General features: G+C 38.3%; 1 protein-coding gene across 12 annotated transcripts in view; it reads right to left on the minus strand.

Annotated features, from left to right (window-relative positions):
- Window positions 1-27,609, minus strand: part of LOC124538925 (trithorax group protein osa) — a 93,578-nt gene that overhangs the window by 2,358 nt on the left and 63,611 nt on the right. Inside the window, exons 5-18 of one of the 12 annotated variants that reach the window (XM_047116189.1) lie at window positions 23,392-23,521; window positions 11,153-11,445; window positions 10,577-10,751; window positions 9,875-10,035; window positions 9,283-9,324; window positions 8,227-8,412; window positions 6,777-6,993; window positions 5,906-6,022; window positions 4,783-4,857; window positions 3,743-3,830; window positions 3,098-3,389; window positions 2,376-2,468; window positions 937-1,215; window positions 191-256 (exon numbers count right to left, since the gene is read on the minus strand). In XM_047116189.1, the coding sequence (XP_046972145.1) occupies window positions 191-256; window positions 937-1,215; window positions 2,376-2,468; window positions 3,098-3,389; window positions 3,743-3,830; window positions 4,783-4,857; window positions 5,906-6,022; window positions 6,777-6,993; window positions 8,227-8,412; window positions 9,283-9,324; window positions 9,875-10,035; window positions 10,577-10,751; window positions 11,153-11,445; window positions 23,392-23,521 (2,214 nt within the window). Of the gene's footprint in view, window positions 1-190; window positions 257-936; window positions 1,216-2,375; window positions 2,469-3,097; window positions 3,390-3,742; window positions 3,831-4,782; window positions 4,858-5,905; window positions 6,023-6,776; window positions 6,994-8,226; window positions 8,416-9,282; window positions 9,325-9,874; window positions 10,036-10,576; window positions 10,752-11,152; window positions 11,446-23,391; window positions 23,522-27,609 lie in introns of all 12 variants that reach the window. The other 11 variants (XM_047116188.1, XM_047116190.1, XM_047116187.1 and 8 more) reach the window with 11 other exon arrangements.

Raw genomic sequence — 27,609 nt, forward strand, 5'->3', positions numbered from 1 at the left:
AGTTAAATCTTAAAAAAACACAGATTTTCGTAGCAACATAAACTTAAACGACTCCTAACAAAAGTTACTGATATCTACGTAAGTACTGAAAGGTGAGTTTTTGATTTTTCTCAAACAGCATGTACGGAATAAGATAAAGAAGCAGATGAGTGCACGCGTGCGAGCGAGTGATGAGTGCGGGTGAACTCACGGGCGAGTGCGCGGTGGGCGGCAGTTCCTGCGGCGGCCGCGCGCCCCACGCCGCGCCGCCCGCCGCCTACAACACCCAACAGCGCGCCGTTACCATCACTACCCCCTTCTCGATAAACTACACGATAAGCCCTTCAAACGCGGTACCCTTTCGCAGTTTACTATTCGTATAAATATTTTTCTAGATTTTGTTCTACGATTTTACAGAAGAAAAAAGATTATTTGTACCGCACGCATTATTTTCTTCCTTAAAGCGAATGTTGTTCAAAAAATGCACTAATTTGAAAGCAAAGTGAAACATTCAAATTAATCTGGGATTATCGTGCAAATTGATTATCTTAATAAATGCAAATATGGCAACATAAGTATAGTAATGAAAATATAGAACTTATTTTTATTTCCTAGTAAATAGGAAATAATGTTAGTTACATTATTTTAAATTCAAACTTTTTTTTAATCGTTCTAAGTACAAGCATGATATGAATGAATGAGTGAATGAATAGATTAAACACTGACTTAAAATTACCTACATATTATATTACTTTCAAAATATTTATTTCACAAGCAAAATATCAAATAACTGGTCCTTAAATTCGACACTGCCACTCATTTGCCACTAGAGGCTCGACCAGATCGTGTGTAATTTAATATTCATAATGGCATTTATCAGTAGTACCAACTTACAAGGCAGAATTCAAATCTCGAATCGACCTGGAACTGCGAAGCAAGTATCGGTGGCGGGCTTACCGGCGGGTGGTAGGGCTGGTGCTGGTGCTGGTGCTGATGCTGGTGCGGCCAGGCGGGCTGGTGCTGGTGCAGCGGCGCGTGCTGCAGCGGGCCGGGCGCGCGCCAGGCGGGCGCGGGCGCGGCGCGCGGGAAGCTGCCGCCCCACGCGCTGCCCGCGAAGCGCGCGCCGCCGCCGCCCGGGTACGGGCCCTCCGCCTTGGCGAAGTCGGGGTGCCGCCGGGGCGCGCCCGCCGCCGCCGCCGCCGCGCCCACCGCTCCCGCTCCTCCCTTCACGCCGTACTGTCCGCGTTATATATGCATATCATTTATACTCGAGCTGTGTGCCCCGCTAAGGTGCCACCGCGACTCGACGGCGAGCGATCTCGCGCGAGTTCTTTGTTCACATTCAGTAGCCTCCAGACAGGAACGAAATAAAACGATGGTGACGAGTACTTATAAATAAATCGATTTTAAACGTAACCTTAGCGGAGCAACTTAAATAATATATTGATTCAGTTGATCGCAGGGGAAGCTGAACTTTTTAAAAACTTAAATATTAGAGCAACAGCTTGAAAATATAGCAGTAAGTAACTTAATTAAAGACGAAGAGTTCAGCTTCCGCGACACATTAATTACACTAGCCGTGAGCCCAAATATGATTATAATGATGAATAAACCGTCGAGTGTTCCGAACGCATCTCAAACTATGCCATATTATGCAAACAGCTTGTACGGGCTCGTTAAGATGAGTTGAAACGGACCGCAATTTACAAAGCTACAACGACGATGTTCCACTTATAGCTAAGCTTACATGATAACTGTGAAAGCATGCAAATGAATCAGTGACATTTTTTTATCACGTAAAGCCACCACCACACACTCTAAACCTTAACTTCCATGTTTTGTTTTCTTTGTTAAATTTTGAGTCGGGTTTTTTGTTCCGAATAGTTACGGTTCTTCGACCGAAAATCGAAAAGCCAATTAATCACACCGCAAGCCAAAATTTAGTTAAACGAAAACTGAAGAAAAATTAATAGTGAGAGCTTGAAATTTCGTTAAGCGAGTGGTATTATTTATAAAAAAAAAAAAATTAAATGAAGCCAAAACCACGGATGAGTTTCACCTTTACAGTCGAGCTGTAATTCTCGACACCGAGTCATCGGAGTCGAGCCTTACAGAGGACATCGACACCACTTCATAATTGGGATTCACCGAAGAGATAGCAGGGTGACGTGTTTAACGAGGGTGAGTGAGTAAACACTCATCGGAAGTGACATCCTAATGAAATCGTCTAGGGGGGGTGCACTATACGATGTCGCTAGGGTCTATCGTGTAGGTCGTCTATGTGAGGGATGGCAAGTGCCCAATCACGAAGCGGTGCGCGGCGGTGCGGCGGGCCGAGACCGATCGCCAATATGGGAAGCGGTGTTGAGTGCGTGGTACAAACGGGGCGTCCGTACGTAGGGGCGGACGGGCGACGGCAGCGGCGCCACGAGCTGGCGCGCGAGCTGCGAGCTCATGAGCGCGCCCGCGACCTGCGCCCCGCCGGACATCTACACAACACACTGCGTCAGCGCCTCGCACTCCTTACCATCCACACGATACGTCGCTATCTCGCTTATTTCGTATTCGCACATAATGCTAACGTACACCGAATTCTACAGATCTTATTATTTATTACGTATATAATGTAAAATATTATAAATCTCACAACATAATACTGAATTTAAATCGGCAGTATCATATAGTATAGAAATGATTTCATTTCTAAAGTATGGTTGTAAGTATGTGAATTCTTTGAATATTTCATAATATCTTTATAATAACTTTATGACAGCAGACTCGCATACAATATAATGAAATACTTTTCAAATCTATTTGTCGCCAATTATTTAACGTAAGTTAACAACATTTAGAAAAGCACATGTTACAATATAAAAACATTCATATAAATCTGCTCCTTACATGCTAGTCATGCTCGTAACGAATACGGTTCTACACAATAAATTAGATATAATATGCCGCGTGTAACCTTAGATTCGAATCTAAAATTAGAACTGACGAAGATCCACTACGAATTGTCGTCCGATCCGCCGGTAACGTTTTTCAAATATATCTCGAGTAGCGATCGTCACAGTTCGCAATGGACCTCAAGCGTCCCGCCGGGCGCGCAGATACACACCTCGTGCGGCTGCTGCGGCGAGTGCGGCGGGTGCGGCGGGTGCGGCGGGTGCTGCGGGTGCGGCGGGTGCGGCGGGTGCGGGTGCGGGTGCGGCGCGCGGTAGTAGTCGGGGTAGGGCTGCGCGGGGTGCGCCGGGTGCGCCGGGTGCGCGGGGTGCGCGGGCTGCGCGGGCGGCGGCGCGGCGGGCTGCGCGGGCGCGGGCTGCGCCGCCGCCGCGCCGCCCGCCGGCGCGCCCGCGCGGTAGCCGCCGCCGTAGCCGCCGTACCGGTACTCGCCCCCCGAGCCGTAGCCCCTGCGGCGACACACGCTGTTAGCGATCGAAACCAACTCTTTTTTACTTGGTGGTAGGGCTTCGTGCAAGCCCGTCTGGGTAGGTACCACCCACTCATCAGTTATTCTACCGCCAAACAACAGTACTCAGTATTGTTGTGTTCCGGTCTGAAGGGTGAGTGAGCCAGTGTAACTACAGGCACAAGGGACATAACATCTTAGTTCCCAAGGTTGGTGGCACATTGACGATGTAAGGAATAGTTAATAATTCTTACAGCGTTAATGTCTATGGGCGATGGTGACCACCTCGGAGCACACTGATTACACATAGTAGATTAGTCCGCATTGGGGTAATGTATGCTGCGGGCGACTTACCTGTCGCCGTCGGGGCCGTAGGGCGGGTAGACGGGCCTATTCGACGGATAAGGAGATCCATATTCGTACCCGTAACCTTGTTGGTAACCTGTAAATAAAAAAGGCTCGTGTTAATTTTTTTTTACTTTTTGCAAATGTATACACATTTTGTTCCAAAGGACAAGTTTCTTTCTATTTTAATTTTCTTACGTATCTATTTATGCATTCCTACACTTAGTTAGCTGTTCAAGCGAATTAAGAAACATTATGCAAATGATAGTAGCTTCACTCGAAAACAAAAAGCATTTAACAAGCATTAGCTAATTCACAAAAGCTAAGAAATCAGTCCTTGTCAATGATTGCAAACTATGACCCAAGCATTAAAGCAATATAAACATATTTATACACGAGATAAATTTAATTATCAAACAATAATATATGGTCCGATCAGATGTTCAATAACACAAATCGCGTTTCTTTTTAGTATATGTATAAGTCGTGCACTGTGTTTATTTAAATTTTAGATTAATATGCACATTATTTTCATAACTTTATATTGAAATAAAACGTTTTTATATATTCATCAAATATATACTATGTTTATATTTATGTTTTTGTTTTATCTGAGATATCAAGATTATATCGATATTATAATATCATCTCATAAATTCGCGATCAATGAAAACACGTTTTATTCCAAAACAATTATATAATCCAAAGATACAGAGGCGATTCTAGTTTCAAGCTTAATTTATTTTAATAAGTGCACACTTAACATCGGTACTTTAATGGAGAGCTCATTTTATTAAAACTTTTATTAATAATAAAATATCTTCTAGAACATGTTTAGTAGACCTAGCAACATTGTAACACAAATAAATCAAACAGATTAATTACTTTTTGTAACGAACGAATATTAAAGTATCGATATTTCTCGATGATTATTTCGATTATAGAATTTGCAACACCCATTAAATTTTTGAACGAATATAATAAAAAGCAGCATCTCCGCCAATGGTTAGATGTGATAGGGGTTGGGGGTCAAGCGGTGGGTTAAGTACCTGGGGGTCGCCTCGGCCCCGGCGGCTCGTCGAAAGGGTTGGAGGCGGCGAGGTTGTCGCCGCCCGGCCCGCCGCCTACAACCACACGAGGTTATACCACCCGTTACGTGCTACGTGGAAATCTACTGACCGCCGGGTTGGAGACTCATACTTTGGACGTGAGTATGGGAACGTTACGTCGTTTCGTTTCATAATTTTGATTTGCACTTTCAATTTGATTATGTCATTGATATAATTATGTTAAACTTAATGAAAGATGATCATGACGACAGTAGATTTCCTAAAAATATATTATTTTGTCGTGGTAAGATCGCCATGAAAAATCGTCGTATAAAAAACAATTTTCAAGCCTTATGTAATGTGATTCCAACATAGATAAAAATCATGTAACATTTACGATTCAGTTTTTAATGGAGATCTTAATAAAGGTCGAACTATGGTGCTCAATTAGTGAGGAGTTAGTGACAAGCAAACTAAAGCCAAATGATTTGTTAGCCATTGTTATCACAACGAAATAGACTTATACCAACAACAACTCTAATTACATTGAAAACGCGTTATCAGGCATGTTATACGTATATTTCGTTGTGATCGAGCAGGCAATGAAAATTATTTCACAAGGGTTAGTTCAGACCGCACAAATAAAAACAAGCATCGGGCGTTGTTCTCTTTAAACCACGAGAAAGCGGTTCTCTAATACTATATCTATGTAGCGCTTATTTACAGCGTATAGAACTTGGTCCGTGCAATCGTTTTAAACTAATCACTAGTGATTTTAAGTTAATGATTACACAAGAGAAAAGCAAAACATATTTACACTTCCCCGTTTCGTGTGCGAGACTACTTTGTACAGTTATAAGGAGTGTCAGAATGTAAACAATGTACGGTTTGCAGTATATGTTATAAAGGAAAGGTGCTCTTCCAAAAATCCATATGCCCATAAAGTAACTCGACTTATATTAAAATTGTAAGAGAAGAGTTAGAGGAGTTAGTTCAGAGTATCAATATAAAAGCAGTCGATGTAGGGTGATAGGTAGGATGTCCGATAGGCGGGACGTGCGGTGTGGTGACTGTGTGGTGACCGTGTGGTGAGGGTGTGGTGAGTGTGGTGAGTGTGTGGTACCTTGCGGCTGCGCGGGCTGCGGCGGGTAGGGCGCGTAGTGCGCGGGGTAGCCGTCCATGGGCGCGCCGGCCTGCCCCGCGCCGCCCACAAACTGCTCCGCCGAGTTGGACGAGCCTGCTGGCGACACACTCCGTTTCACTACTGCTCTTCAGACTCATCTCACTTTTATTACTAAGTTTAAATTAATAGGCTATTTGACTGGTTTTTAAAATCCATTTTATATTATTTAGTAGAGGTTAAGAAACCTAGTAAAAGTTGATTTTTTTTATTTCTAGTACATATTTTCCGAAAAATATCATATTAAAAATTCCATATTTAAATAACGCGCGAAAACGCTACTTGGACAATATGGCGCTGCAATGGGGTCGGTGACGTCACTTTGCTGTATTTTAATCTATGGTACATATAGTAGAAAAGCAAGGTTTACAAGAAAGTGACTTCATAATAAGCCCAGCCAATCAGGAGCGTTTTGTGTCACGTGACAAACGTTTGAAAAAATGCCTTTTTATTTATTGATTTTTGAATAAATTAAGTATTATTTTCAAATTTCGTTAGTAAATAATCATTTTTAAACTCATAATATACACTGATTACAATAATTCACAATTTATTTTTCGCATTGTCAAATAGCCTATTCTATACGATATTGAGGTTTTACATACATATTATTATATAGTGTATGTTGATTTCTTCCTATCAAGAGCAGAATTTTTTTTTTATTCAATACAGGAACGATGTTTTGAAGCACAAATTCTTATTTTTTTATTCGTTTTACGAACGATCGTAAATTGAGCGATCGCAGAGAGAATCGATTCGAGGCGTGCGATGATATATTGCCGACGTTTTCCAATTCAAATAAAAAAACAATTACCTGCACTGGTCGTGCTGTTGGACTTGCCGCTCTTCTTCTTCGTGGAAGCCTCGACCTGGTTGATTATCGGCTGCGGGTCGATGCCGCCGCGGTCGAAGTGGCACTCGTACGCGAGCAGATTCTTCGTGTAATGCTTCCGCAGCGTGTACGCGGCCGACGACGACGCGCCGATACCGAGCAAACCGGCGATGTCCTTCCACGTTTTATTCTTCGTCACCTTGAAAAAAAAACACACATGTTCCGCTTGTAATACGACTCGAACACGCGACCGCTTCTAACATAAATTATGGAGATTTACTGAGGGAAAAGGGCGATAACTCGCATTACTAACGAGCGGGAGCTAACCATGGTTCTCTATGTACTTTGTACAAGCGACTGCGAGCGAGTACGCGCGCGCGGGGCGCCGGTCAACGGTCTACTGTATAACAATGTTCGTGCCGTGTAAGCGTTCTCGGCGAACGTTCTAATGATAAAAATTTATTAACTATCGTTAAAACGCCAGCGAGTTTATGGCGGCTATTCACATAACACCGACGGTACATGCACTAACATAAATCCGACTTGAAGTATTAGCCTTTCTTACATCGAGTGCCGTGTGAGGTTTTAATACCACTCGCTCGAGTCAGTTTAAGTGTTATGAATGTTTGCAATCGTGCTAAAATATAAGCAACGCGATAATCTAACTGCTGTTTACTTTTTTAATTAACGCGAGTCGAACATTAAAGTGCCTACGCGACATAGCGAGCGGTCGTTATTTTAGCTTGGAACGAATAACTCATACGAAATCTCGTGATACTGATAAAAAATGTTTATTACTAACTCGGTCGAAGGAGGGCAGCGATTATAAAAATCTAACCAAAATTAAATATGTCATATAGACATCTCACTATATGACGAAGCCATCCTTAAAATAATGTATGTAAACATTTTATTGAATTCCTTACTCCGTTAATGATTCTCTTATGTTTTAATGTAACTCGGCATCGGTTAGAATAAGATAAAGAATAATCTACCCAAACCGTTTTATCGGAATATTATTGGCATACGCGGAGCAAGCCAGTAAGCGTATTATATTGAACGATTCCGTCCATTTAAGAAAACCGTTTACCAAAACCTACCGAAAAGAAAAAAACAAACATAGTCCAAGTTTAGTTTTACAGGAGCCTCCCCTGGTCAGTGGGCTGGACTTAAATGATAACAGGTGCAAGATCCTTCTAACTGTTTTACATCAGCTCAGTTAGTCCTCGACTCTTAAAGACTTGATTACGACAATCAACCAGAATCGACAATCAATAAGACACCTATAAATGTCTTTCACTGACTCAACTACTTCTTGATGACGACAATCAACAAGAATCGAAAATCAATAAGGCACCTATAAATGTCTTTCACTGACTCAACTACTTCGTAGTGTCCTCTCGGTCTCGAGAGGTAGTAGAATTTATCTCACCTCGACGAAGCCGCCGCGGTCGCGCACTAGCAGGTAGAGGCGGTAGAGGTCGAGAGGCTGCTTGGAGATTGTGGGGCAGGCGGCTATGGGCGTGCGGCGCTCCTCCATGAAGGCCAGCAGGCGCTCCACCCAGCCGCGCCGCTCAGGCGCGTCGTCCATCTCGTACAGCTTGCCCAGCGAGTCCGACTTCTGGCGCAACCACACTCATCATACATACAGCGCTAACGCACGCCGAGCCGACCCGACTAACATTGCCGGATTAGCAGTATGCGACATTCCATATATATAAATACACAATAAACACAATAAAAACGATATTCATTTACTATTGGTACTACACGTGTATAGAAATCTCACGATTCCCTTAGCATGTTCTTGAATGAACAAGAACAAAGTATAACAAATTCAAGTATTTGAATATTGACCCTTAAATCCTTAGCAAACAAAAGAGTAAAAGCCAATATCAATAAAATAATATTAATTATAGTATTTCTACGTCCATACATTTTTGATATTATTAAAATAATAATTATGCATACCTTTTCCATTAAAAAAACATGCCAAAATCTACATCAAATTAAGAAAAGAAACTATGACGAAGAAGAGAATTATACATACAAACTACCATACTCAAGTCTACAATAAAATAGGCAAGGATCGCCTTCTATATCTAACGACAAGATTTTTAAAAACTTTATTTTTTTTTACTATAAAACAATTGTGACATTTTTTATAACTAATAGAAAAAAATATAAGTTTAGTACACATTCAATATCACTTGAATGAGGTAAAAGAAAACCAACACCAATAAGTAAATAGCTGGAAGCACAACAGATTGTAGTTTTTAAAGCTCAAGCATAAAAAATAATTTTGATTAATTTCGCATAACATTCCAGATAAGATCTAATTATTCATCTACAGGGCGTTATTTTGTTTGCATGGTTTACGTTAAATGTAAATAATTATAATAGTAATATGGCGCCATGCAATCGTAAACGCGTTACGTTACGTTTCGAGCACTACACATGCTTAGTGAGCTTTAACTTGGATATAAACCTTTGATCTGTAGGACTCCGGCGCTATGTGACTGTTAAACACCTGAAATACACGAACACAATGCAATGCTTCGTCTCCTACGTACACATTGTTAGCATGGGGGGCACGGGGTACATACACGAATGGATGGTGTAATCGAAATTATAATGTGCGGGTGTTATTATTGACAATTGTACATGTATCTCATTGCCTACAAAGAAAGACACCACTAAGATTAATTCAATGTGATAAGTAAAGGTGGAAGGAGTATATGTACTTGAAATCAACTACTAGTTTGAACAAATCGGCTTACGATTAAGATATATATGAGACAACATCACATACATTACTCTGATCCCAATGTAAGTAGCTGAAGCACTTGTGTTATGGAAATCAGAAGTAACGACGGTACCACAAACACCCAGACCCAAGACAACATAGAAAACTAATGGTAATCTACATCGACTCGGCCGGGAATCGAACCCGGGACCTCAGAGTGGCGTACCCATGAAAACCGGTGTACACACCACTCGACCGTGGAGGTCGTCGTAAAAATTGACATCGTTGTATGGTGACAAAGTGATAGGAGTGGGGTTCGAGATGTGCAACTCACAGGACTGGAGGGCGGGCGCGGCCAGGGCGAGGGCGAGGCGTCGTAGTCCTCGTGTGCCGACGAGTGCGAGGCGCCGCCCGGCGACGGCGACGGCGCCGCGCTGCCCGCGCCGTACTCCTTGCGCGAGCTCTTGGGCGTGCCGCACTGCTCCTCGCCTGACGCTGGAAACGACGAGCCTCACGTCAATACCTCCGATTTTGGTAAACGACTCGGGTGGTGGCGGGTCGTTTAAACGTTTACATTTACTCAGAGGTGCTCATGGGGATATGAGTAGCGACCATGTTAGATGTAGTTAGAATCACAGCTTAGATAGCTGACTAAAGTAAAGTAACAGCCTGTAAATTTCCCACTGCTGGGCTAATGGCCTCCTCTCTCATTTAGGAGAGGGCTTGGAACATATTCCACCACGCTGTCCCAATGCGGGTTGGTGGAATGCACATGTGTCAGAACTTCAATGAAATTAGACACATGCAGGTTTCCTCACGATGTTTTCCTTCACCGCTGAACACGAGATGAATTATAAACACAAATTAAGCACATATATACAGTGGTGCTTGCCTGGGTTTGAACCCGAAATAATCGGTTAAGATGCACGAGTTCTAACCACTGGGCCATCTCGGCCATATAGCTGACTATCATGGTCGTGATTAGCACACCCATATCGGGCATAGCGGTCACGAGTTGCATGTTTGCGTCGCGTACCGGCGGAGGCGTTGCTGAGCGTGCTCTGCTGGCTGCCCTCGTCGAGCGGCGCGCCGTCGGGCCCGGTGGTGACGAGCGCGGTGGCGGGCGCGGCGGGCCCGTTGTCGTGCGCTTCACCCGGCGCGTTGGGTGGCGGCATGGCCTCGCCCGGCGGGCCCATGTGACGACCCGCTTGCTGCAATACCAAATAATTTGTATGATCATTTTATTCTTTAAATCATGACCACCAGTACCAATATAAAAGTATATACAAATATTCTTCAAGTAAATAAAAAACACTTAGATTGTAAGATTTTTTAAATTACTAAAATCTAAACGCAACATAAAAGCTACTTGAGACCTCGAGGACGAGACCAGCTCTTGATATTCTTGTTGTTTTAGCTTTGAAGATCCCAAGAAAGCGGTCTACAACTTATTTTTCGAGTTGACCAAGGTAAAATAAAATATATGTAAAATATGTAGGTATATTCATATATTGTTAATAATACTTTGTAAATGGTAATCTTAAAGAAGGAGCTCAAATTGCTTTTATTTTCTTACATTACTTTTTTTTAATATATACTGTATTGTGTTTACCTTGAGCGGGGGATAATGTTGTGACGGATGTGGCGGTGGAGTAGGCCGGTAGCCGCCATACGGGTAGGGGTGGTGGTTGCGTGGCGGGTAGGCATAGGGCTGCGGCGGATAGGGCGCCGGCTTGTAGGGGCCATGGTGATAGGGCTGGGGCAGCATCGCTCCCGGTGGAGGCGCTGCCGACGGAGGCGGCCCAGCGCCCGGATTGCCTGCGCCAGCACCGGCCCTCACGGTCGGTCCGCCGCCGTCCGATAACGATGACGATGGCCGCGGTGGCATCGGTACGTTCTGGGTACCTACAGAAATATTTAAACATTTTAACATACGAAACAACAAATTTAGGGTATATTTAGATCGAATCGGATTGTTAATGTAATCCATTTTACACATTATAATTAATTTTTGTCTAAACATCCTGTTAGGACCCAAGAGTGATGGTTAATAAAAATATGCTTTTTATTCTCATTTTGAAGAAACAAAATTGAATATGTAACTATTGCTCATTTATCTTCTGAATTGGTTATAAAAAATATCACAAAAATATGCCAACGACTCTGAAACGACTTGTCAAAAGTAGACCACAAAAGTTTTGTTAGATGCTAAAGCGAGCAAAGTTAAGTAAAAAAAGTAATTCGAATATCATATATGGAGAATAACAATCATCATGATCATTTGTTACTCCTTATTCCATTTTATTCCATCTGTGAACGGCGCAATGTGTAAGCTGCATAAAAAATATTTGGCAGTTTTATAACCGACCGCCTGCCTGACGCCGGCCCGTCATGGGAATGCTTTGGCTGTTTTCAGTTTCCCGCCATCATACGGATTACATCTCAACGACTTCAAGTGTCGCTGGTATATAAAACAATCCCTATATATATTCAATGACATCTAAAGTTTTAAGATGCGAATGCACTATTATAATCTACTGCGAACAAAATCTAAATCCACAATAAATTAAAAATATTATTTAAATTTACTCTGTTAACAAAAACATGTTGTGTTTTTTTTAACGTCATTATCAAATTAGTTTACATTTGGAAACAAGGCAATAATGATAAGATTCAATGTTACGATAATCGTCTCACATTAAACAGAATAGCATTTGAGATAACAAACAATTGAAGGATACTTTTATTGGGTCGTAAATAAGCCACTATGGGTATGAGGTGCGCTGAGCCTTTGTTAAACAAGCAGTACGTACGTAAACGTATACTTATGTACACGTTGCGGTTAGAACTTGAATTAAATTGTATTCGAGAGTGCAAGCGGCAACCGTTTCCGTGTGTGATCGATCCGAACGCTCACGGTTCCTCGTCGTACACACAATTTGAATAATACAGTTAACGAGGGCTCGCCTAAGCCGGGGCGCATCAATCGAGGGCGGAGAGACGCACCAGATCACTTTCGTTTTCCGGCGGCACGTGAGCCGCATACACCGCTAGCCTGCGAATTCTCGCTGCACTTTATTGCATCCGTATATGTGCATACGACACACGCAACACATTGACCGAGGCCGAGATACGAACGGCAGTGATTTGCGACGACGAAAGTGGTATTACAGCTTTTATGTAGGTCGATTTGAACTTATGCAGTTATGTCAACATTACATCATACAAGTCGCCCTACTCTCGAACGAATGTCTTAGCAATCGACTTATCATTCGCTTATAAGTTATCATTACGAATATAAACAATGCGTTATCACGTGCACGAGACGACACTTTAATCTCGTCAGTGAGCAATTATCGGGGCATTATAATATTGTTGGTGCGATCAGACGGCCGGCAGACGGCGAGGCGCCGGTGAATCATATCGAATGAGGCATATGCGCCCATCTATAATACATCTATTTGTTTACAGCGACCATTAACGACTGCAGCCAGAGTAACGGGGTCGACCGGAACGGGCCACCGAGTCGTAAAAGTAACGCACTATCAACCTGACCATAGATAGTCATGGTGTTACTATCTACCAGTAGTTTTAGTAAGGTTTAAATTAATACCTGCTCCCGAACGGTAAAATCAATTAAATATATTCATATGACAAGGACAAACTATCTTAAAATATTATTGTTTTTTTTTATTATGCTTTATAACATCCGACACATACATTCTTTATACCTTGTGCAAATTTCCTACTTTTTACACATTAATAGACGTAACATTAACATTCTCTAAGTGATGCATACACATGTTTCAAAAATCTTACGCATGATGTTGATAAACCGAACATTCTACAGCGTATAGGAACTATCGCATCGCATCTCTACTCGCACATGTGTATATATCGTGTTGGGGAACACCTTCAAAAATCATATTATGAAAAAATTGAAGTCGTCCGAACACACAACTCTAACAGCTTCGACTTATCGTGATCGTATTATGTGACAAGTAGGTATTTCTTTTATTTATCATTTTGTATACCTATTTAAAAAGTAAAAGTAATAGGGTGTGTTTAATATCGAATATCTAATTTCAAATTTGTCAAATTATGAATATAATAATATCTAATAACCACGCATATCTAACCTGTGCACCTAAACTAACTTAGGAATAAATAGGAATTAAAGCTAAGCGAATAGAAATTAAAAGTTATAAAATATTTACATAGTTTATCGCACGAAGATTCCGAAAGTATATTTATTCTCATAAAATAACAATCACATCCTGTTTAGCATATTTGTCTTAAAAGCCTAACTAACCCCGGCTCTTATTTCTTTATACACAGCCTGCCTTATCACAGCGGTACACATACACACGCACAACAAATACACACATCTTTAAGTTTTATTTTTTTTAGGGATGAAGCACAGCTTTATCCTAATACTGCTACTCTATCTAATTATTAAACTCTAATGTCTAAACGTTTTGTTTTATTATATTTGTAAATCAATCACTATTGTATTTCATTCGAATAATTAAAATTATTAATTATTGTTTAACTGTTTACTAGATTTGTGTCAAATGAGTTCTACTTATATTACTTGTTTATGCTGTTGTTTTTATCATGGGAGTCAAATATTTTAGTTTATAATAACTAATTCTAACATTAAAACATGTAATTCACAACATTACACAAACATTCCAGATCGCCTAAAATATAGAAGACACATTTTTAATGTTATAAATAGTTTTCGCTAGGAAAAAGTATTTATTTATTTTAAATATTATATTCAAACTAGACAAAAAGAGCGCAAAGCGAGTCACTAACTCCTATTATTTAATAAAATAAATATACATATAGCAATAATTCACAATATACATATATATTATTTAGAGCGAAAACATAACACGTATAATGTATTTACATTTCAATAAAATAGTTAGCAACTCAGTAGCGAAACGTGCTCTACAGAGGTAAAATGGCACTTAACGCACACACACATAACCAGCTCTGTCAAGGGCAGCAGCAGTCCACGACGAGGTCTTTACTTTCCCGCCTACAACGGGCTCGACGTGATCGTGAACGTGATCGAACCGATCAAAATATACCAGTGTCTTGTAATTAATAAACTTTTATGTATCTGCGACTTTTACGGCAGCTATATTAATTAAACAGACATTCATTTGTTTTTTTAAACGATTGTATATCGTCATGTTAATGTTTATCATTTCAGAAACTACGATTTTTTTATCGAATTATATATGCTGTTTGTTCGAATTAACTTTCCTTAAAATTGTCTCCTTTTATTGGACTTTATTAGTGTAATTATTATAATTGCCCACGAAAAATATTTGTTATTTTTGTCAGGGATAATGATAAAATATACATGAATTAACAAACATGTAAACGTTTTGTCAATATGATCGATTTAAGTTAAGTTTTTATAGAAAAAATGTTATTGATATTTTTTTCATTTTTATTACCATGCATATTTCATAATCATGAATTATATGATTGTATTAAGTATATAGATATAAGACAAAAGACGAAAACGCAAATTAAATCAGTATATTATAAATTAGGCGATCATATTATTATTTCGATTTATTATTTATTCTTCTTTTTTTTTAATTTCTAATAATAAATGTTAGCCTGGCAGTAATTTCAATAGTTAAGTTTTTTATAAAAAAACCTATTATATATAATATATAGAATTATATTATAATTGTTTTAGCATCACTATTTAAACTATTGTTATATTATTTAAGCGATAAATCCTCATAATTAAAAATAAAACACTAAAAGACTATATGAAACAATTTACCTATTACAAAAATACCTCATGTATTCCCCTTTCCTACTTATACATGAAGCAAATATGAATATATTTAATTAATTATGCTAATTTTGCACTGGACGAAGACTCCGTTGTAATATATGCGTCATAGAAAAACTGTATATCAGAATACGAACGCAGGTGAATCATACCGACAATAGGCAGTTTTAAAGGCATCTCAGCAACAGGTGAAACGATTGTAATTTTCTGAATTTCGCGCCTTAGTCATGCCGCTCCACAGAGAGCAGGAACTACACTATTAAGCAATTAGTATAATAAACCCTAATCCAAGGTATATAAGGCTTGTTTCGCATCGGTTAGTGTCGTGCGGCTAACTAATTAGTGTTGGTGTAGTGGTGTACATGTATCGATATCACGTGCGGAGAATGCGGTGTTGCGGGCTGGTAATGTGCGGCGAGCCACGTACCGCTGAATCCGCCAACGGTAGTCCGACATTCCGTGAAAATGATCACATACACAATATACGATGCAGTTAACGAGCCAAAATGTAACCACTCTCTTTAGACAAACATTTCCATCGTGTACGCTGATATTCACACTACATTTTACAGATATATTTTCGTTGTGTACATAATTTACAACTTTCACTTAACCTTTCGCGAAATGTAACTAAATTACATAAAATTTTCATAGGTAATTAATTTGAGAGTTCACTGAAAGTTTATTTATTTAATTTTGATTAAATATATTTAAATTCTTGCCCACATTTACAGTGATAGATAGACGAGTTATTAATTAGCACGAAAATAACAAGAGTGTATCAAACATCAAAAGTGTTCGTAAAAAATCAGATTCTTCGTTTAGGTTTGATGTGACTAAGATTCTAGTTTACACAAAATCTTGGAGAAGAAGAATTTAAGTAGTATGTAATAGGCATATGAGCAAGTAGGTACTATCTACTATTGAATAGCAGATGGTAACCATACTGTGAAACCTGTTTTATAGCTACTGTACAATTACGATATCCTTTGGACTTTTTCTATGCCGACTTTAATAAGCTACGATGAATCTGAGCTATTTCATCATATTACGTCAATATTGGCGTAAATAAGACAAAACGTGGAACTCATTAATAAAACTAAAGATATGTTATTTTTGTAAAGTATTTATAGGAATATAGACTATTTACGTAATAATTTTATCATATGAAACAACATTTCATGGAAACGATAGAGAACAAATTACTTCAATGAAATCAGAATACATTGATGAAATGTATTTACTCAATTAACGTATAAGACCGGCTTTCAATATTAAATTAGAAATAAACTTGAATTACGAATAACTGGTTCAGTATGCATCACATTGGCCTATTAAACCAATTACGTAAACAAATAGGGACTGGACGATTTTAATTTAATTTATATTTAATTAAAATGATTTAATAATAATATTTAATATATAGTTTTTGCGATGGTTACTGAAAAAGCTATAAGACCATATTTAAGCACATAAATAATAATAGAAGATGCAGCCGTTTCGGTGAAGTTTGATATCTAAGTAATATTTTCACCCTGTTTAAATTTAAGTCTTTTGACGTGACAAACGCGAATTGCATGGTTTTACGTATACAAGATAAAACGAAGTATCAGTAACGGGTTAAAATCATGTTATTATGTGCAAAATTACATAGATGTGTTTGATATATCCGTCGAAGTAACCGAATCGAATGTTTTATTTATGTCTATGTTAATATCTCAAGACGTACTAACACTCGAGACTATTACAGTACTCCAGAGACACGAAATGTTTACCTTCTCTTAGACAACGTGCGCTAAGTCGATTGTGTATACAATGGGAACGTAATGTACAATGTACACTGAGTGCGCTAACAAGGGCGGCCTAGTTGAGACAAACGCTGGCGTCACGATGACCAGAACTCGTTTGTGGACTATTTAAATTGATCGCAACCGACGCCAACTTCTAACAAACACGGCTAACTTTCGCCGGCTATTTTGTGTTCATTGATACAGGGGTGATACGAATAGATCAATGGTCGTAACTATTACATAACTTACGGCTGTTTAGAACTGAGGTCGAGGACACGATGTCTAATTAAAATAAATTACATTATCATATCACGATATTCAATGTTACATATTACTTGTTCCTTCGCATAACATCTTATTGACCTTTAAATCAACTGTCATTTTGTATGTAAGTGTTTTTAATAAAAACTTTTCTAAGCGTTAACTTTTTATTAAAAAAATAAAACAATCGATTACTCTCTCAACGATTACTCAATTTCGAATATTCAATAGATTAGAAATTATCTTTGTCTAAGATACACGATGACCTTTTGGAACTAGAAGAGCCCTGATACCTAAAATAGTTTGTAACAGGCAATGCCTGCCACACCTCTCCGACGGATTGAAATGCCTAGAGTTCTATGAATTCTTGTTATCTGGCTATTTTATACAAATAAGAATTTCGTCCAAATTTATTAAAAAAAACCTATCCTCGACAATTCGATTTGTCTTTTCTATGAGGTTGATTTATATATTTCACCACGATAAAAACTAAATGATCTTTTTCATAAACAGTTTTTCATGTGTTAGTCTCTACATTTATCGAACCTAATTTCCGTGTCGATGAAAATGTTCTATAAAGACCACTGAATGTTTTTTTTAGCAAACCGAGTGGAGTTAAAAGAATAACCCACACCATTAACAGGGGGTGGAAAGGGGTGAATGAAATACCGAAGCTCCGGTTGACCTTGACAGAAAGATTTATTACTTTCCGGGTAATACTGAATACGATTAAACGTTGAGCTGTCTGGGACAGTTGTCTTGTATCAAGAAAAATGTAACCTCTCAAAATAAAGATGCACTTTACAAGTACGTTTAACACGCAAAATATTTATGACTAATAAAAAGCTCGCCAATACGAGTGTATAGATAAAAAGTTGACGTTGGAAATGTAAACGTATCTTAAGTGATCGGGTTCGACTCGGGCGTCTGATTCAGATAAGAAATAAAATATCTGACACAATTATTAATCGACGACTCAGCCGGACCGTGAAACGTCATGAATAATAATAACGAACATCAATCTCGGTACCGACAAAAAACCAAAACAAAATCTACGGATCGTTTACGTGAAAACGATCAAAACAAACATTATGGCGGGGATCGAGGCAAAAAGCGTTTTGTTTCTTTTTTTTTCTCATTCTCATTTAAAGGTCGTTGGCCTTGCCAAGGACGCGAGGCACGTGGCGGCCGACGGATAGGCAGTGCGACAAACATTGCAGGTGCCCGCTCCTATACATGTACCCTCGGTTTCAAGGGGACAACAACTCCCTCTATTATTATTACTAATGATAACCACAAATTGGAAATATAACGACTTTGTCCTTCTTGTAAAGTTTCCGAGAACGTATTTCTTATAGGTATTAACTTTTTATATACTTACATTTCGTTTTCAAATTGTAAATAATTTAAGTGTCACTTTTTCCAATTGAGGAAGTTTTTACAGCCTTGACATTCTGTGTGTCTTGACATCCTGAAAATTGTGCTGAAACACTTTTCAACTCTAACAGAATGTCATGAGACACATAAGCATGGGATGAAATAAAAGTCAAAATCAAGCACACTTGTGCTTCGATCTTCGATTCAAATATACGTCCTCTTTTCTCTATACTAGATTTACGCAATTATTGCAGACACAATCGATGAAGAAGTTATTTAATACTAGGCAACTATTAACGTAATTGGTTTTCCAGAAACCGACTTACGCAAAGATCACAAATTCAATTTCGCGTGTCGAAACCTTACAAGCTCCACTTTGATACCACTTGACCTTTGCCTTAAAATAGTCTCTTGTGTTATTTATAAGGAAAATGAATGCAAGATTAAAAATGCGAAGATTAATATTGCTAGTCGTATAATGCGTGTCTAAGACTTATGAAATCTGTCGGTAGTTTAGTTTGTTTATTTTGTTGTCTTGGGATATTTATGTTTACACTTTGAAAATTCGAGAGAAATAAAATTTTAATTTATAGAAATTAACAGTTAATAATTAAACATTTAAAACACTAAATTTATGACAGACTTGAAGAGCCTAACATTGCAAATTTACAATTTATAGAAAGGTAAAAAAATCCAAGTATGTATCTCGATTTTGGCTGAATCCGAGCCTGACTTATCTTTGTTGATGACATTCCAGCTCGACCACCGATAGGCGCAGCGAACGGACTGCGAAATGCTTTTAGCGCCCGTATTTAGCACAACAAATTTTATATATTGTAAAATGAACTTTAATATCATCGCTATAGAACACAAAATAAGTATAATAGTAATTCGATACAAACAGCGAGCAAAAGAAACCTTATTCATCAAAATTTAAAGTCGGTTTCAAAAGTCACGTTGCATGCGGGCTTCGAACAATACGCAATTCACCTTCGAACGCGTCGGGTTGCGGTATTGCGGCTTCATTGTGTTAAAATAACGATGGAACTTGGATTGGAAACGGGCACAATGCGCCCGATAAACTCAACTTTATTTTTATTCATAAACGGTGATAACAGCGCTATTTTATACGGAGTACATTACGTAAAACAAACAGATGCGTATTTCACAATACTTCCGATACGAGGAAAAAGAGCATTGTAACTTTTTTTTGTCTATTTAATTTCTAAACTAAGACAAAATGTGTTTTATATGATAATGTAATTTAAAAATCTAAAAATAAACGATTCTTTTATACTTTATTTCACGTCTTTATAACTCAGTTAGCATATATTCTCGGTTCTTTCCTCAAGCGCTTCGTATAATTTTCCAATGAGACTTCATATTCACTGGGTGTTTGTCGAGAGTCGAGAAGCCCGACGAGCCGAAAGGTTGACGTCATGTAGTCATGTTAAACTTCTACTAGCTTAGTGACTTGGTTAACGACAAGCACACTATTATATTCTACATTGCTGGTTGTGTTCGAAGCCTCGCTGGATACATAGCGCGCAGGCCGCATTGGAACACATACATTGCATAGTCAGTTGTGATAAACAAGGTTCGGAGTGAAGGCGTATCGCGGTCACATAACCGGTATTCGAACGCTCAGTCGCCATTCGCCCAGTCCATGCTTCGGCCTGATGTTTTGAGAAAGCCGTGTTCGGCAATCGTTGACGTTAACAAAACAAGATTGCAACGACCGTTCGTTACAGGCCAGTGTGATAAAGCGAATACTTTTAAGGCATACTCGACCGAGTAATATAATGAGCATTGAAAGTAAAAGGAGTTATGAGTTATAATTATAATGGAAATTTTGGTCCATATATCTTTTAAAACGTAGCGATATATAAGTTATTTTTATATGAGCAGGATTATTGTCCTAATTTAGATTTAAACTAGACGCTCGTCTCGTCTTTGCTCACCTGTAATTATAGAATCCATGATACCATTCCTAACACTGACTTTTTTTTCAAATCGGACCAGTAGTTTCTTAGATTAGCGCGTTCATCCAAACAGACTCTTCAGTTTTACAATGTTAGTATAAATAATTAATACAAGACTCGAACTAAAGTATAAAAAGTGGGATAAAAATGAAAACTTGATAAATATTTACCAAATACATCGAAGTCGCGTTAAGACGCCGTATATACGTAATACGTATACGAGTATACGCTGTAAATGCACGAGACGATTTACAATAACAAAATCATAATTTACGTAACACATTGTTTTTGGCGTCAATCCCCTCGATTTATGAATGAACTCTGCTAGCCTCGAGATCAAATATCTAGGTCTTTACAATTGTGAAACAAATCTAAGTGGGGGTATATAATAGCAACCCCAGTCAATGACCTCGTCAAGGACATTCCGAGGGAAGCCCGACAAGGACGCAAATGATTTTTGTGTTAACATTTTTTAGGGTACTTTCTTTTGTACTGAAACATGGGGCAAGGAAAAACTTTTTGTCGGTATGAGATTTGACGCTTTGTCATTCTTGGAAATAGAGAGATTTAGAGTTTTTGGAAATAGATTAATTAAGTGATTGTATATTTGTCTGTATCTGGCTAGCTACACAAACTATACTATTTTTGTTTTACATGTAAACATTGTATTCCAGATGAGTATAAATAAAATACAATGATTGAAATTACTTACATTATAAGCTGCACTCAACATTAGTATGTACAAGAAAGTCATTTCCTAATTTTGTTTAACTTTTTGTCTTTTAATATTTTGCAAACAAAATTAATGAAGGCATATAAACCAATTCCACTTAACCTTATAGCTCACTTTCGATGAGCTGGTGACTTTATTATCTATTAAGCTTAATTGTTGCTAGATAGTTTTACATTTAGTGCTGTGACACTTCAAAATTAAACAACTTAAATAATCATTTCATGCTATAAGAACAACGTAATCGTACTACACAACAACAGCCTTTAAATTCCCACTGCTGGGCTAAAGGCCTCCTCTCCTTTTTGAGGAGAAGGTTTGGAACATATTCCGCCACGCTGTTCCAATGCGGGTTGCTGGAATACACATGTGGCAGAATTTCTATGAAATTTGTCACATGCAGGTTTCCTCACGATGTTTTCCTTCACCGCCGAGTACGAGATGAATTAAAAAGACAAATTAAACACATGAACCTGCGGTGCTTGCCTGGGTTTGAACCCGCAATCATCGGTTAAGATGCACGCATTCCAACCACTGGGCCATCTAACTCAATCGTACTACAGACAAAGCGTTTAAGACGAAATAAAGAAAAGCTAATATTTCAATGCGAACGTATCACGTAATCTTCGCAAGATCAGCTGATGCTCTATGTAGTCTCGGCGTTGGGACGTATCAACAAAGATTCGTAACCGTAGTGAATAGTCTCGCTCTAATTTATCTGTATACATATATATATGTAAAGCAAAGAATCGTAAACAGAGGCTGTTGGTCCGGCGACCGGCACATAAGAGTGACGCGTCGACACCCGGCGCGGGTGGAAAGGTCCTGTTTTGCGTGCTCGCCGCCGGTGGGGGTAAGTTTTTCACGAGACCCTATATACCGCGACCACCCCTCACTCGTACATAAGGTGGGTGGAGGGTGGTTCGCGCCCGCAAAAGGGGCAAAATACGGTGTACTCTGGGCGCCCGCTCTATGTGGGTCAATGTCGGGAAAGCCCGCGTCTGCTAGTGACGAAGTATGCACAATGAATCTGATCAACACGCCTTTGGTGAAACTACGAATCCGGCGAACTAATCTACGAGTGAAAGTTTTTCAATTTCATTATTAATATTTTTTTACGCAATTTTCAATCTGTTTACACACAAGTAACAATAAAATGAATATAGATATGTCATCAGTACCAGTAGTGATGATATATACCAAAGGCAGGTAGTAGGTATGTATCGAGTCAGTCACGACGCGCCGACCGCGATAAAGTAGCCAATAATATATCACATCAATGTAAGAAAAATTAAGCACATCTTATTCAAAGACCTCCCGCGTACTTCATCGTAACAAACGATCTGACAAGAGAGCCCGACTGAGAGAACGATGCCGTATAAGTGCTACACTTCGAGCCGAGTTATAAATACGCGCATATTTCGTAAAGCTAAAAATAAAAATTTAATCACGTATTTTTGTACAATATAGGACTCGTATTTAATTAAATTAATCGGCCATCTGCACTGTTATCAGCGTCAATATTGATTAATGAAGAATTATAGTGTGTGATGCCAATGTATTTTTTTAAATGTTACGTTGATGAATGTATGTCAACATACATTGACGCGTACTCTAATATATTCTTTGTTAGTTGTGTACATACATTAGTATCTTAGTAGCATTCTTGCAGAATAGAAAAGACGAAATTCCTTCATTTCAGCTTGTCAAAAGGATATATTACGTCAAGAGTATCTATCAATACCATCACCAATCCAAAAGTGTAACCATTTGAAAGGTCTTAAAAAGCCGTCAATGTCTTTTTGTCCTTTATAAACGTACACAAATAAATAGCGTAAGGGTAAGCGGATAATGAATGATGATGATTATCGAAGTACTCACCGACAGCCGGTGACATGGATCGCGATCCACTCGAGCCTGTCGGGCTCGGCGTGGGCCTCAAGTGCGGCGTGGAAGCGCGCCCCGCGCCGCCGCTGCCGCCCGAGTCATTGCTGTTCTGACCGGTCAGATCCTGAAACAAATTTATCATTAATATATATTACATCGATTTATGTCGCGTGTGTACACTCTAATTAAATAATTATAGAACAATTTTGCAATAAATTGTTAAATATATCTAAGACAATTAAAATCTAGTAAAATTAGGTTAAATTATGATCCAGTTTCAAGAACGCTTTGTAAATGCGAATATTTTTATTTGCCGTATTTGTAAAGAGTCGTCATATTATTGAAAAATCACCCCATACCCCAATTTACTGATTGTATTGGTAAGTATCTGTTTTCCTAAATATACGTGTATTATTCGTTTCGAAGCTATAATGCAAATATCGATAAAACGATGTCAAAATATTAATATATTTATTTTAAAAATATCTCTAACTAACATATGTTTTGATTGATTATTTTTTAATAAAACACATTTTAAAATCTACTAAGCTAAACTTTATTTAGCACTCACATTGTAAGAAGTTAGGATAGGAATATGGAATAAATGTGGCGGTATAAATAATTGCTCAACATTTATTGTAGCGTTAAAAACTTACAATTAAATTTTAATTTATTCATGTTATGATAATAAACAAAAATATGTTTTCAAGTGTGCATGTTCACCTATTATGCAAATCATGAACGCAACGAACAAATTATGTTTAAAAAATGCAAGTATTTATGAGATCCTAAGATCATAAATATTTACATATTGTGGCTGTTATTAGATCTTAGTATCGTAGCTATTAGACTTAAATACATAATAACAAAGCGAGTGAAACGCCTTGACATTGGCCACCTATGCACCAGTACTAAAGCAACAATATAGTTCGACTGTGTCAATAGAGCATGGCCGCTTGCGGTAATCGTCGCACAATAAAACAACTAGCAAAACTCACATTTTTTTCCACTACTCGCTAAAACAAAAACAAAAAATTAACCCGCTCTTTTATATCAATACCAGGGGCTGAGCTCCGGACAATATTACGAATGTTATTATGTAACTTATCGACGGACCGATAAAAGCACATGCAACAATTAAATAAAATTCACTAAGTTATCTCTCATTTTTTTATCTCCAAAAGTAACAAGACTGGAAAGTAGAGGTGATGTTAGCGGCACTCACCGTTTCGAGCTACCAATGGTCCGCCGAATCGTAAATCAATCGTTAGTCGCTTTCAATTGCAACGTTATAAACAACGGTACCGGCCAATGGAATATAAAGTTTACAGTCGGAAGCGAACAGCAGCAACGCAAAGTTGCAGCTTTTTAGAGTAGAAACTGAATCGTAAAACAAAGTGGCGAGAATGGTAGAGCGATGTAGCTCGCACAGCGAACACACTGGTTGCGAGAGCGAGCGAAGGAGCTCCGGCGAGGCAAGTTTCGACCCCCCGCTGTCGAGGTGAGCTCGGCCGCGAGAGGCTCCGGCGTCGATCAGACGAGTCCGGCCGCGGCGCGGCGGGGCGCGGGCGCGGCGCGCGGGCCAGGGAAGCGCGATAACCGCGCCGATGTTTTTGCCGTGCTCCAACTCGCTCGCTCGACGCAGCGGCGCGTTCTTCATTTAGTACAGAGTCCATTATCTCTCGCCCCGTCCCGCTCGCACCCGCGGGCGACTCGTCGCGCCTCGCCGCACCGGCCGCTGTTTTATTGCCAGCCGACGATTTTAACGTGCGCTCGCAACGTCCGGAGCACAAAAGTTTTTATGGAAATTTCATTCCGAATGCGCCTCGCTCGCTTGCTCGCTCGGGAACGTCAATATAAAAGCACGATAACGAACGGACGAGTCAATTAATTATTATTGTTGGAAGCTGTCGGAACGTGCTGGGCGGCTCTATCTAGATACTGTACTGAATGTGTTGTGCTCTCTGAAGCGAGCGTATTTTACATTGTATTACAGAATTGATTCGAGTCAAGTTAAACTGCTCCATACGAGCCATTGCAAATTCAACCATAATATCGGATTTAACACACTTTTATTTTACTTTGAAGGTTGTAAGCTTGGAAAGCGAAATGACTTCGAGTATGGCAACACGTAACAACATTAATCAAGATTTTAAAATTTTTGTACCATTCAATTCTTAGCTAAATATGTCAAATGTTAATACATATTTATAATACAGCTTAATGTATGGCGTTCCTTGAAATGATAAGATACATATTTTTGGATTAAAATTGATGTATAGAGACAGCGATAAATTAACGATTTTTATTAATTATGAACTTTTAAAATACATACTATTAAAACTATCAGTGTAATAAAATACATCATCAAGATAATTGAGCCAAAAGTTCAGAAAAAAATTAAAATTTACGAAATATTATAATATCACATGAAGAGTCGCTATGAAGTTTATTCCACGCGGCTCATCTACATACTATATTATTAAAACATATTTTGTTCTGTTTGATGCTTGATTGACAAATCTTAGAATTGAAAAAATAATTTAAAAAATTAATGATGTCAATGTTATTTTAGTCGTTTTTAGTTTCAAGTGTGATCGTTACATAAGCTTACTAGATGTCGCCTGCGATTTCGCTCGTTTTTTATGGGTTGTTCGTCAGGTGTAAGGCATAAAAAAGATATGTCTATAGGATAAGTCTCTTCTTGGAGTTCATGCTGGTTTCATACCAAATTGAGTTTGAAAGAGCGAAAGTTACTTTTGCTTTACAATATTACCATATATTGTTGTTAGATTGTTTTTATAAAAACTTGTAGAAGATCACTTTGTCTTTTTCTAGGGTGTTAACATAGTAATGTTTTCATTTAATCAGAATCCTGATTATTCGAAATTTCGTATAAATATATTTTAAAACAAATATTTCACAACAAATGCTAACACAATATGTGTTTAAATATATAAAAAATGCTATACTGTTAAATTAAAAAAAATCTTCCTACAAACATTAGTACAACACTTTCTATAGTTTTATTTTGCTATAAGTAGTAAATAACAAATGCGGTCTAATTATACATACACAATGGGCAGTTAAAGCTGTGATACATCGACTTTATAATTAAGAGATAAGGTTTTTGTTAAAACGAACGCAATATAATTAAAATTTATGAAGTTATTTTCCCATTTTTTGTATGGGTAATCTATGTAATGACAAGAAAAATGAAAGACAAAGGGTCCTCTCTCTTCCCTTTACTTTAAAGCTTTCGTATTTTTAAAGTCAACATTTTTATTGTTAAATTGAACCACTTTACTCAGTTCTTGATTGTGAGAAATCCACGTCCACTTTGCGAGAAAATATTTCAGACATTGTTTTGGGTTGGAAGCAACATCAAAACACCAATGGTCTTAGATAATTAAGATCACATTACAACAAATAATCTAATAGATACTGTTATCATAGGTGAATTATTACATAGAATTCATAATTTTATAAATGTTTAATGACGGATAGTGACGCCCATAAAATTATAAGTATCATACATTCGGAAGAAAAAAAGAATCAAAAACATTCATCGAAAAATTCAAAGTTTCAAACAACACAACACACACAGCCTCATCGTTTCAACGCCGGCGTTTCATTATAATTTCCCAAGTAGTTGTCGGTCATAGTTATAACCAGTAGTACAAGATCAGTGGGACAAGCTACCCCTGAGCGGTGGCTATAAATACTCCGCCTGATGATCCGATCTACATAGCTATGCTACGTGCACGGCATTTTGCCTCCGTATTTCTACACCGATTATTAATGGTAATGTACGCTCTATTTTACACAACTATGCTTCAGAAACTTTATAATAGTGTTCGTTGTATCGGCAACGTAGAATAGTTCAAGCTGTAATTTGTTAGAATAACGTACACAATATAAACTTCGGTTGGAATATTAGAATGAATAGAATGTAAATTGTTTTTATGTATCGTCATGAAAGCTTGTCTTGTGTATATTTGTATGTTTATCGATTTTTCAAAATGATTTATTTTTAAGTACGAGATGTAAATCAAGAATATAGTCTTTAGTCAATATATTTAAGGTATACCCTATATAACAGAGAAAGGGAAGAGTCATGAACAATTAGTTATGATCTCGAGGTATACTATTACTGAGAAAAAATATTATAATATAAACTCAAGCATTCATTAAATTTATACCAAAATATTA

This window comes from Vanessa cardui, chromosome 21, assembly GCF_905220365.1.
Source record: "Vanessa cardui chromosome 21, ilVanCard2.1, whole genome shotgun sequence".
In the NCBI taxonomy this organism is placed as follows: domain Eukaryota; kingdom Metazoa; phylum Arthropoda; class Insecta; order Lepidoptera; family Nymphalidae; genus Vanessa; species Vanessa cardui.